Source organism: Chenopodium quinoa, unplaced genomic scaffold (assembly GCF_001683475.1).
Source record: "Chenopodium quinoa cultivar QQ74 unplaced genomic scaffold, ASM168347v1, whole genome shotgun sequence".
Taxonomy (NCBI): Eukaryota; Viridiplantae; Streptophyta; class Magnoliopsida; order Caryophyllales; family Amaranthaceae; genus Chenopodium; species Chenopodium quinoa.
This window is the reverse complement of record NW_018743906.1, coordinates 2,049,916-2,062,761: the sequence shown is the minus strand read 5'-3', so window position 1 is coordinate 2,062,761 and position 12,846 is coordinate 2,049,916. Positions and strand designations below refer to the sequence as shown.

The following is a 12,846-nucleotide window of genomic DNA, read 5'->3' as shown; positions in this document are numbered from 1 at the left end:
GACTATAGAAAACCCCATTTGACTATATTTTAAATGTTTTAGCAACTTTATGCATGACATTAGATACTACAATTACCAAGGTATGATTTATGAGTGAAGCAAGTAAGAAATTAAGGTATATACTATAGCCTCTCAAACTGATTTTTGAAATACATGAACATGCTAAAATAAACATATTTGCCTTTGCCTAAGGGGCCAGGTAAAACATCATGATGACATACTGATGAAGACTTAGTTTAAGGGTTTGCTTCTTCCAGTTTTATTCATATCTTTGAGCACTAGGGAAAAAAAAATGTACACAAAATTATCAATTCATACACAGAAGCTGCAGAACTAGCTTCTTATTGTTTCCGATTTATTTTCCTTAAAAATCATACTTTTTGCAGATTGGATTACAAGCTAAGAGTAACAATGGCTAAGATGAATAGATCCACCCGCACACTACAGGCTACAGTTGCCCGCTGCTGAGGATTGGGAGCGTGCCTATACTGCAATCACAGGGCTCAAGTATATTCTTCTTAAAGGAATACAACACAGGGGATGTGTTGAATGTTAGGCCAATCCTCCCCACTTGGGTCTTGGCATCTTTCTCTGAGGCATACTGAACAGTTATGAACATCAAGTTGAACAAGGGATGTGAGTTTGGGCATCCAATTCGGCAGTGATGCCAGACCTTTGCAGCCGGAAATCTGAAGAGCTTGGAGGGCGGTCAAATACTGCAATCCCTCTGGCAAAGCTACCATCTGTGGAAGATCCCTCACTTGCAAGGAGCGAAGATTGTGAGGAAGGGACAACCATGGCATGCCAGTGTCACTACCATCCTCTCTAACATCTGAAATCTTCAAATTAGGAGTGCTGGATATATATAACTTTTTCAAGGCAGTGAGATGCTCTAATCCTCCAAAAATATTCTTCAATTTAGGACAATTTTCAATACACAAGGACTGCAGGGAAGATGAACAACTCTGAATCACCTCCTCAACTTCTTCCAAACTCTCAACCTCTTTGTCACAGTTAATGTCCAAATAGGTAAGACCCATAAAAGCCCCCATTGGTAATGAATTCAGCCATGCGACATTGTCTATTCTAATCACCCTTAATCTGGGAATGCAATGGCTTAAATTTCCAGGATCAAACTGCAAAGATGGATGATAATAAGGGAATGAGGGAGTACTAGTTGGCTCTCCATTATTATCCCTTTGGGCATCTATCACTCTCATTATTATTCGCAGTCCTTCATTAAAACCCATTAAATTTAAATCTTCCACCATAGGACACAGTGGGAAAGACGTCAAGCCAGGGCATCTGCGTATTACCAGTGTTTTCAATTGAGATAAACTCAGTAATGGACATTGCACCAGCCTGGTGCTACCAACTAGAAGATGATCAGCTCCCACTTCCAACCACCATACTTTCAACTTTGGCAAATCATACAATCGAAGTCTTTCAAGGGCGGGAAAGAATGAAAATCCTTCTGCACTTGAAAACCCAACTGATGCTGAAACTGGTTGATTACAGCAAGCTACCGATGCTGTACTATTTTCAATGCAGTCCAAATTTAGCAGGTTTTCAAGATCGAGGACTTTTAAATGACGCAAGTTTCCCAAACAAGAAAGGTTCTTCAACTCCTCACACTCTGAAAGTTCTATTCTGACAAGATTAGGGAGAAAGGTCATCCAACCTGGCATTCTAACACCTTTGTATCCTGAAACCTCTAATGCCATGAGATTAGGATGTGGTTGTAGCTCTTCCATTAATACTTCCTCGTAACCCATTGTTCCATCAACCTCCTGGTTACTCATAAACCTAATGTTTATATGATTGAGATGCTTCTTGCTCCTCAAGTATCTGCCTTTCCTTCCACTATCTTCCATATCTTTTGGTCCATTTTTGGGAAGCCGAACCTTAATTATTAGAGAACCTTTTAGTTTTTCGAGAGCTTTTAGGTCTTCTAGATGATCAGCCCACTGTTTCCAACTTGAGCTTGTTTCACCCAACACAAATTGAGGTAATGTGTGAAGGTAAGTCAGCTTACCCATACCCCCAGGCATACAAGTCAGATAAGAGCAACCCTCTATATCCAGGACCCTGAGTTTGATCAGCTTGCTCAAATTTTTGGGCAACTCTTTCAATCTATAGCAACATTTTAGCTTTAAAGTCTCCAAATTATGCAATTTCACAATTGACTTAGCAAGCACATTCAAGAAAACATTATGTGAAAGATCTAAGTACCTTAAATGTAGCAACTCGCCTATTGAGTCTGGCAGACATGTAATATTTGAATTACTAAGGTCCAATGCCCTTAAGCACAAGCAATTTGCCAGTAAGGCCCCCAAAGCAAATTGATCCATCCTGGTACAATGCCCGAAGCCAACTTGAAGACATGAACGAATGCGGGTCTTCATAAAAGAGTATTTTGCAGATTTATTTCTTATCAGAGTTAGATGTCGAACTCTGTTATCCACAATGCTAGTGGTGGAAATTGTTCTGCAGATCTCCTTGCTAGCTACATTTTGAGCAACATCGTGCATAAGATCATGGATCTTACATGAGGTGATCTCACCATGTCCATCTTGTTGTATATCTTGGAAAAAACATCTACGCAACAAAATTGAAAAATATTCCTCAGCGGCATCTTCCATGCTTTGACCTTCATCTAATGGAACAATGTAGCCCTGTGCCATCCAAAGGCTAATTATCATCTCCTTCTGTATCTCAAAATCCTTGGGAAACAGTGCACAATAGCTGAAGCAACTCTTTAATGGAGATTCAAGATGATGGTAACTAAGCTTCAGTATAGGCATGATATCATTATGGCTCTCTCTAACATTAGCAAATCCAATCTCCATAAATGATAGCCACTTGCTCTTGTCTTGACCATACAAAAGACTTCCGACCACTCTTATAGCAAGAGAGACTCTGGCACATCTTTTGACAATCTCTCTACCAACTTCAATCAAGTCATCTTTAGAGTTTGGCTGTTCAAATCCAAATGCCGTCTTTTGAAACAAACGCCATGAACTCTTTTCAGACAAGCCTTGCAACTCATACTTTAGACCATCTCCTATAATTCTTGCTGTTTCCTGTGAGCGTGTAGTAACCACTATCCAACTTCCTTTATGACCTCCAATCAAAAACTCTGCTAATTTAAGCCAGTGGCTCCGATTCTCAGTCCATACATCATCTTAAACAAGTAAGAATTTACTGCTAGCTAATTTTTCTCGAACTTGGCTTTGCACCCAATCCATGGTGGATCCTTCATCCTTCTGACCAGTAGCAGAAGCCAGAATTTTAACAAGAATTTCTGCTGTATCCAACTGTTTCTGATCATGATCAGAGATACAAGTCCACATCCTCAACGGAAATGAGTTTACAATCCTTTCATCATTAAAAACAAGCTGAGCAAGAGCTGTTTTGCCCAGCCCCCCAATCCCCACAATTGTAAGAAATGATACAGCCCCTTGGACATTACCTTGCAACATATGCACAATATTTTCGACATCATTCTCTCTCCCAATAATAGTACCTGCATACACGTAAGAACAAGTCTCCTCTCTTCTCCTCCTAATAGGCTGATGATCAACACAAAAACCAAACTGCCTGTGATTACTGGCAACAGAATCCAACTTCTTCCTGACCTTCTTGACCCCACGAGACAAATTGTAAGCAACAACAAGAGGATTGAATCGAGAAAAGAAGAGGCGAGCCTTCTTGGAGACTTCCCCTCCCTTGAGATGTTGCTTCTGCTCAGCGAGAGTGACAAACTCATCAAGCAGATCATCAGCATCATACACCGCATCCTTGAGCTCCTGAATCCAGAGCTGTGCCTCATCAGACAGCTCTTGCTTGGCCTCTGCATCACGAAGCACAGCTCTGATAGTAGAGATGGTGCGTTGGAGATCATCGAGTTCAGATTTGTATCCCAAGATGGAACAAATCTCTTTCAGCTCTGAACATTGGAGTGCAGAAAAAAGTGTTTGAACGACAGATAGTATTGCTCCCAATTCCATTTTTTCAGATTGAAGCTAAGTAATGTGTGTTTTCTTAGAAGATAATGCGTGATCAAAAATGATATTAAATATGCAGTCCTACAAGCCTCATACAGTGTATAATGGACAATGACTTGTACCTACTGAAAAGAATGATAAAATTATACAAAGAAGATTCTTTGCACCTTACAAAATGAAGAAAAAATGAAAATAACCAATGAAATGAGACAACTATTAGCACTTTTCTACTTAAAAAGAGTTGCAAATCTAACAAAAGCATCCTAAACAAATCTTAAAAAACAGGTTTCATGAATACACTCATTCACCCATTAAATGTGAGATGTGACATACAGATTATTATTTAGGGAGAGTATTGACCATTTGTACAAAAAATAAAATAAAAAAATAGAAAAAAAAAAGAAAAAAAAAGTGAAAAAAAAATACGATTAAAAATCTTCTTCATCTGAGTATTCACTACTCAGTCATAAAACCAACCCAAAAATACACCTTCCATTGGAAAGACAACATGTTTATCAATTGTAAGAACACACCATTAGCCTTTTATATTACCCCAGAAAAGCTTAACGCGTAAGCATAAGATACTAGAGAACTACGATCGCGCATCCCAAGTACTCCCAATTCCATAATGCTATGATCAAGTTAGAACCATGGATGATATTCGCAGTTCCCTCTCAAGCGACTAAATATTCAGACAAGTATCCCATTGCTAGTCATCTGCCTACGACCGATATGTAGACTCTTTGAATACAAGAAAGTCAAGAAGGTGCTAGGAGAATAGTCATTAAAAGAAAAGTAGAGGGATTACAAATGCCAATGGCATTGGTGGTTCTTCTTAATGCCCAAAATGAATTGATTTTACCCGATTTTACGTGGACATCATTTTGAGAATCACACATTTACAAGTACGGAGTATCTATTTTGAAAAGCAGGGTCGTTTTAAAACCCAGAATAATGTCAATTGCCTTTTCCTATAACTTATTAGAGAATCTGTTCTTGGATTGGGTTAGTCTTTATTTGTTCCTCTCCCTTTTGCTAGTGCAACTTTATCTTTTCATTTAACGAAAACGAAAGCCTTCACAATTGAGAAAGATCGCTATAAATTCAAAAGACTAATAGTAACACTGATAATGCAAAATTACAAAGAAAAAAAGACTAATCCTCAGCTGGAGCAGGAGCTGAAGCCGGAGGTTGATCTGAAGCTGGAGGTTGATCTTCACCAGATGAGCCCTTGTTTGCCTTCCTTTCCTGCCACTTTCCCCATGCCCACTTCAACACGATGAATCCACCAAGAGCATATATCTGTCAAAGAATTCAAAGGATCAACTTTGATCTCAAACTACTAATAAACATTTATTTTCCAAAGAGCTTAGAACTAAATATTAGACAACCAAATTGCAAATTCCAACAATCAGGATTCATGAGCAGGTCTGGGATGAGACAGTTTCAAACAAACTAATCATAACAAATTACCGTTAAAGAAAATGTTAAGAGTCATTCTAGTCTGTCTCACAAAAGTTATATAGATAGACTGTCGAAGACAATATATTGCCATACAGAATTAGACAAAGCTGTCAAGTCCGTAATACTTATGCTTTTTTCTTTTCACCTGGACAATTTAAGTTTCAGGATAGTATAGATACTGCTACCCATGTAAGCCAAATTCACAACTAACATAACTTGAGATACCTTTATGAAAACTATACATATAGTGAAAAGAACAAAGCCTGAAAAGAGCACAAAGATTCTTAAAAACCAAGGGCATAAACTAGAGTGATAGAACACTAATACCCATCATTTAAGTCACGACGCATGACATCTAGAAAATAGGTGAGCATTATACCTCACCACCTTTCTTTTCTAGAACATAGAGCACTTGCAGTTGATTTCATAAAAACTTCCCAAAAAGAAAGTTTACGTGGCAATCAATTATCGTAATTTATAAACCAACACATTTATGGTCTAGAGTACAGCTTCTATTGTGGACTTCATTTAATTGACAGCTCCCATAATGTACACCATACAAACTTCAGTCCATTTTCAAGCTTCAACACCAATATACATATTACGAAATACTCCATATTCAACACATTTTCTTGGTATAAAGCATCCGACATTTTAATTAACATGATGCATTAAAAACCATTGCAAATAGATTTCAAATTCCAAATCATCGTACATTTGGAGTAACCCCAAAGATTCTTATCAAGTAAACTAGATATCATTTTGTCACGTGCTCGCACCCATACAATTTGCATATCCATTAAGAAAAAGATACATTAGCTTCTTATTAACCTTTCATACCTTCCCATTCGAATTTAGTTGTCACATTATGAATTCAAATTACACTATCAACACGACTATTAGTGAATTCAACTACTCAACAAGGCCATCAATCCTCGAAAAAACAAATCACCTAAGAATTTTCATCTCCAATTGAACCATATATCCAATAGAAATTCAACAATCATTTTCATTTATTATACAACTGTAATCCAATCAAATTAGCAATGAAATTCTCATCACATCAAAAAAAGTAAACATTCTTACCTCTGTCTAATTACAAAGCTAAACTCAAAAATTTAATCATTTCTACTCAAAACGCAAATTCAACAGTACCCTTGATCACAATTTCAGTCTAATTGCATAAATAAACAAAACCCAAATCCCAAAAATACAAATTAACCAAAATAAACCCCAAAAAACAACATGAGAAACAGATTAAATACAAATAAATCAAAAACTACAGAAAAATTAATACCTGCCAAAGAATTAAGGGATTAGTATCTTCTTGAGCATCTTCACGTTCAACCTTCAATGGAGAAACTTCAGGCTTAGACCCAGGAAACCTAACAACATCTGGGGCTTTAGAATTACTTCCAGAACTTTCTTCACCATCAACCTTTTTCACAGATTTCCCATTTTTATCACCCTTATTTTCAAAGGGTTTTAACAAAAACTTAGGAATAAGAGACAAGAAGAAGAAGGGGTTGTTCTGTTGGTGTTGTGGGGGCGATTCGGAGTCTCCGGTGATTACGTCGGTGGTGTGTTGGCCTTCTGCCATCGCTTACGGCGGTTGATTGACGAGTATGATGAACGGCGTGGAAGATTTTGGATTTTGGTGAGGGTTGGTTGATGATATAATATGAATGAATTTAAACCATAAAGTTTTATATTGGGGTATTTTTTTTAATTTTGTTGGGCTCATATAGGTCTAGTTGGCTCTATCATATTCTACTCTTATCTTGGTGATTTGTGTAATGAGATCAAAGTGTTAATTCATCTTTGTACTCTTGAGCTTGGTAACTGTGAGTTCGTAAATAGAGGTAGAAAATGGGTCGTTCAATTTAATCATCGGAGAAATAGGCAAATTTATCTTTAAGATTGTTAAATTTATGATTTGTTATAAATTCCGACATTATAAATCACTTACAACGATATGGAAAAGTTTCAGTAGAAATAATTTTAACTATTGGAAACGGATAGAGTTTGGGTTGACCCATGACGGATCATGTTTGTTCAGGTTGAGTATGCTCAAGTCAAGGTTACCCTTGTAACCCTTCTCAGCTCACTTTTGGATTAGGTCAAGGTTTGTTGAATCATGGTTGGGTCAACTTCAGATTATTTCATATTCGGTTCGGGTAGATTTGGATCGGGTCAAAACAATTTTGACCGGGTTAATTTCGGATTGGATGACTTTCAGTTGGGTTGAGTCCGGTTGGGTTGATTCCAATTCGGTTGATTTTGGTTCGATTAAGTTTAGTTTAATCAAGATAAGGTTGATTTGGTATTGGGTCAATTCCGATTCAAATCCTTTTCGTGTTTGGCTGAATTTTGGTCAGGTTGATCAAAATTGAGTATTCAAATAAGGTCATTTTTAAACTAAAAAAATTATTGAGTTATTACCTGATTATTGGGTCGATATTAGGTTATTCATGTGTCATCTTTCATATCGTGTCACTAATTATTACGTAGTATTAGCTTTCTCAATTAATCAATTCTAATGTCATTCTTATCTTAGGCCACATTACAAGCAAGTTAACTATGACGTGTCATACCTAGTGAGACAATAAGTAATGAACTAGTGACAAGTTGATAGACGATAACCACAAATGGTGATAAGTTGAGTTTAATATTATGGTTGGTTTAAAATCAAGGGTTGGGTTAAAATTATGGCTAATTTGAAATAATGTACTGTTGAGTTAAAATTAGGCCAGGTTAAAATTGGGTCAGGTTAATATCAGTTTTGGTAAACACAGATTAGATTGAATCGGTATTTGTCGAGTCAATTTTGGGTCCTTTGAGTTCAAGTGGGATCAAATTGGTTTCGGATTGAGTTCAAAGCAGATCAAATAGGTGCTGAGTTAAGTTCATACCTGGTCATATCTGGATTCAGGTTGAGCTTAGGTCAGTACCTGATTGGGTTTTGGATCTAGAAATTCTCATGTCAAATCAAATCTGTTACCGTTCGAAATGAATAGATTTTTTTTGGGTTGGGTCGGTTTTAACACCTTTTTACTTCCAATCATATTTAAAAGGCAAAAGCTCTAATGAGCGCCCCCAGAGCGCTAGAAAAGAGAATAAAAAAGTGAAAATATTAGAGTAAAACTGACATTAATTACACCGAACAACGCGTGATTTTGTCATGCATTCCTAACTTAATACTATTTCAACCAATATAATTATTCCTTATCTAACACCCCGGGGCGCTTGTTAGCAAAATCCTATTAAAAATGCTGAAAATGAACACAATCGCCTTGTTGTGGGTTTTCAACTTCGTACTTCTCAAAGTTATGATCTCTAAACTTCAACTATTTGTCTTCCCTTATTAGAAACATTCAAGGGTCTTTTATTTTGTTCTGTTTTGTTCAATTATAATGAAAATAAAATTTGAAGATCATGCATTTGGTTTATTGATTTATGTGATGATGAATTTATATTTTTGAGTACTAAGCTCAACACTCTATAACAAGTTATCAATTCTGTTCTCTTACCCTGTATTTTCTTACAAAAATGCCATAAACTTGTATGAAAACGAATGGCTCAAATCCGAACGAACCCGTTTTGGACATTAATTAATGTGATGATTTTCTCAAAAAAAAAATTAATGTGATGGGAACAAGTAGAAATCATTAATCATGCAGTTGTAAAATTCTTAGCAATGTCATAATTGGAATAGTGTATGAAGTTAAAATACACCTTAATCATGAATACATTACTATAATACTAAAAAGTTGCTTACTTATAGCATATTACATGATTAAACATGTCTGTAAATCTGTAATACATACGAAATCTCCCAACTTCACCGAGACCTTTCAATCTGGTACTGCAAATGCTTAGTACCGCGCCATTCCAGAAGGCACTTGTGGAGGCATCGCGATTCCAGGGTTTTGTCTTTCCATGTTGCCTTGCCATCCTAAATACGTTCACAAATATTTATTTTCAATCATCAAATTCATAAACTTAACATTATATATCAGCACTACTGCACAAGTGCATTTACTTCGTACTATTGTTTAGAAGAAACTTGTTTAGTATCATTCATCAAACATACCCAAGATCGTATAAATTTATACTACAAAATATCCTTTGGGTTCATGTGACAAAGATTATAATCATGCTTGCATTTGTTCTGATATAACCACATCAACCGCGTGTATTTTGCAACCACAACCTCATAATTATGGACTACACATGCACAAATTAAGACGGTAATATAGGAGAAAGAAAGATTGGTTACCAAGTGCAAGATTGTAGCCGCGGTGTTGAAGCTCACGGTACTCTTGACATAAGGCACAATACTCACAGCAGCAGTGGGAACAGAGATCCGCACAGCAGTTATCTGGCATTCCAAGCTGTGCCTTCAACTTTGAGCGGTAGGTGCACGAGTATATCGATTGGCACCCAGTTAAGCATAAAAGTAGAGTGTATAAGGTTCCACTCGTACAACATGCTGTACCACATCCATCAGAGAAATTGTCACATACATTGATACTAATAATAACCATAACATACATAATAAGAATAAGATTGCACATTACTAGTATCATCTAAAAACTGCTAGTATAACTAATTTCATCTGCCCGGATTTAGTTGTCACATTACCAGTTCAATTTAAATGTGTTAACTAATTCCCGATGGAGGGAGTACTAGAGTTAGCCATAGGTCGTGGTAAGGATTATATAATATTGTACACTTACATGTTGAGCCTCTGTCAACTATCTCTGCTATCCGTCCAAAGGTGATGCAAGGACACCAACATGTTAGGCAACCTGTAGAATTAGGAGTGTTAGGTGATAAAATTGAGCAGGCAACCTATATAGTTTTTGAACTGATTTTTTGAACAAGGCAAATTCATAACTATATATCAAAATCAGCTAACATCACATATGTTGTAAAAAATTAGAAATTACAAACAAAAGAAAGAAAGATAACATCAAATGGTGCACAAGACGTATACAGTGGGAAAGCTAGAGATTTTTGAACATGACTAAAGCGTTGATTAAGTTCAGCTGGATTTTACTTATCTGATTTGAACTATTTTTTCTGATCTAAACTTATTTTTTTTAATTTAATATAATCCGAATTTTTTTTATTTTATAATACCAAATTTATTTTTTAATCTTGTAATTTATGTACAGAGTATAAGAGAAAACATGAAATTTATCTCTACATAAGCTCTCAAAAATTTATAAATATGCATTCAACTTGCTCTTGTCATTTATTTTTTTTAATTTTTTTTTTATTTTTAACAGATAAAACAGTTGGATCTAAGTTTTTTAATTTTCTGCCTATAGATAGCCATAGTCAGAGGGGGACCTTCCCCCGGGGCCATTAGGGGCCCGGCCCCCAATAAATTGTTGAAATAAATTAGCTAATGAACTTTAAACAACCTTATTTTACTTATAAAATATTAGAACATAGTGATTATTTTTAGTGAAAGATAAAAGATTTAAATCCCGACCCCTCTAATAATTTTGACCAAGATCCGCCACTGGCCATAGTTGATAAGTTTGCACAGGGGTTTCCATTCTATTTCAAGTACCCGTCTCAAAATTTAGTCAAAATGATAATTTTATATATATATTTTTTTGGCTATTATGTTATTTTAAGAAAATTCATACTTCCTCTTTTTTTAAGTTGACATGCTTTTTAACATTATTTGTAAACTCTAATTTGACCAACTTTTATGATAATATAGTTAACAAATACATGTAATAGTCACCCCGGTGAAATTTTGTTAGATTTATCCCTATATATAATTTCAATATGTCAACTTTTCATAATCTTTACTTATTGACTATGAGTGACTGGACTTTTGCATCAGAAACATAATAAAAGAATTATGTTAACTATAGGTCGAGTTTAAAAAGAGCAGAGGAAGTTTTTTTTTTATTTATTTTTTATTTTTTTTATGCTCAAACAGCTAGACAACTTAACACTATCGTTTGAATCACTTTTTTTTTGTTTTATGCTGCATAACACAAATCATAATGTACAGACTACAGAAGTAAGTATTGTTAAATATGATTCAAACCCCACTCTCTTAATTGCCTTGCATGATTAAAATACTTACATGACGACATATCAGAGCAACAATCACAAAGACCAGTAGAAAAACTTCCGCTAGTACGTTGATGCTGGCCATACTGCGGCGGAGGCTGAGGAGCATAGGACTGCTGGGGGATCGGAATCCCGGTTGTCACCTTCGACATGATCAATGAATAATATGTAACACAAAAGTTTTAATGGAATAACAAAATGATGTATTATGGAGCTAACTTATTAAGTGATTTTGAGAAGGACTAAACTAAAGAGTTGTATACAAAAGACTGAAAATTATAAATCTATATATTATTGATCAAGTACTAGACAGCCTGCCTAGATCGATGTAGTTGCATTGAATTTTCTAACCACTCAATGTATGTAGGGAACCACGACTTTGTCAAGAAGACTTGTATAAGTCGCCCCAGTCAATACGAATGAGAGTGGTACTATCCAAGCAGCCAAGAAATTTCTTATCTTTGGAAGAAAATGCCCTAGGGTATGTTCACATTTACTTAATTTCAACTCCAATCAGTTTAACTCCAATCAGTTCAGTTCAGCTCCTAATTTCCTTCTCTCATAAAATATTCATTTCAGCTCAATTCAGTCCAGTTCAGCTCCTAATTTCCTTCTCTCATAAAATATTCATTTCAACTCAATTCAGATCAGTTCAGTTCAGCTCCAATCAGTTCAGTTATGTTCAGCTCAGCTCAGTAAATGTGAACAGGCACATAGTATACTCGTATTAATTAAGGAGCGAGCCCTTGTGTTTCATTATATGTGTCATCTCCCTTATGAAAACATATAGCAATAAAATTGTATCTTTAACCCTAGAAAATTCAGTTTCAACTTCGGATCCACTAATGATGAGTTGATAACTTGGTATCAAAGGGGCATATGATGCAAGAGGATACATAATTTACGATGAAGTGTGTATGATCTCAGTTCAAATTAAGACTTCGTCCCTTAGTTGTTAGTGATGATTATACCTCATGTTGGGGAACAATATATTATCTGATGGTAGATTAAGAAGTATAATGTAATTGGAGCACCATGTTTATAGCTTCTTTCGGAGCAATCACAACAAGCGCGTCTTATAAGGCTTGTGTGTGTGACATACATGTATAACACATGAGAAACATGCACCAACCTTAAGCGTTTGTGATGAACACCCGACCTCACTTGACACCGCTATATATAACTATATAAGCATTCTTTACTACGAGAAAATCAAAAGGAAGATCGGCATTTAAGATCCTTTCAACTGACCAACCAATCTAGCTAGTTATAA

General features: G+C 35.8%; 3 protein-coding genes across 3 annotated transcripts; all 3 read right to left on the bottom strand.

Moving 5' to 3' along the window:
* Nucleotides 1-518: 518 nt before the first annotated feature.
* On the bottom strand, nucleotides 519-4,010 carry LOC110687010 (putative disease resistance protein RGA1). The gene is made up of 2 exons (XM_021863644.1): nucleotides 3,272-4,010; nucleotides 519-3,184 (listed from the first exon to the last, which is right to left on the bottom strand). Exons 1-2 carry the CDS (start codon nucleotides 4,008-4,010, stop codon nucleotides 519-521), a joined length of 3,405 nt encoding a protein of 1,134 aa, XP_021719336.1.
* A 1,027-nt stretch (nucleotides 4,011-5,037) lies between these two features.
* Nucleotides 5,038-7,263, bottom strand: LOC110686970. The gene is made up of 2 exons (XM_021863598.1): nucleotides 6,769-7,263; nucleotides 5,038-5,309 (listed from the first exon to the last, which is right to left on the bottom strand). The coding sequence occupies exons 1-2, from the start codon at nucleotides 7,069-7,071 to the stop codon at nucleotides 5,163-5,165; spliced, it is 450 nt and encodes a 149-aa protein (XP_021719290.1). The 5' UTR covers nucleotides 7,072-7,263; the 3' UTR covers nucleotides 5,038-5,162.
* Nucleotides 7,264-9,169: 1,906 nt separating this feature from the next.
* LOC110686969 (protein PLANT CADMIUM RESISTANCE 2-like) lies at nucleotides 9,170-11,893 on the bottom strand. Its single transcript, XM_021863597.1, has 4 exons — nucleotides 11,587-11,893; nucleotides 10,211-10,282; nucleotides 9,751-9,963; nucleotides 9,170-9,426 (listed from the first exon to the last, which is right to left on the bottom strand). Exons 1-4 carry the CDS (start codon nucleotides 11,723-11,725, stop codon nucleotides 9,347-9,349), a joined length of 504 nt encoding a protein of 167 aa, XP_021719289.1. The 5' UTR covers nucleotides 11,726-11,893; the 3' UTR covers nucleotides 9,170-9,346.
* Between the last annotated feature and the right edge of the window lie 953 nt (nucleotides 11,894-12,846).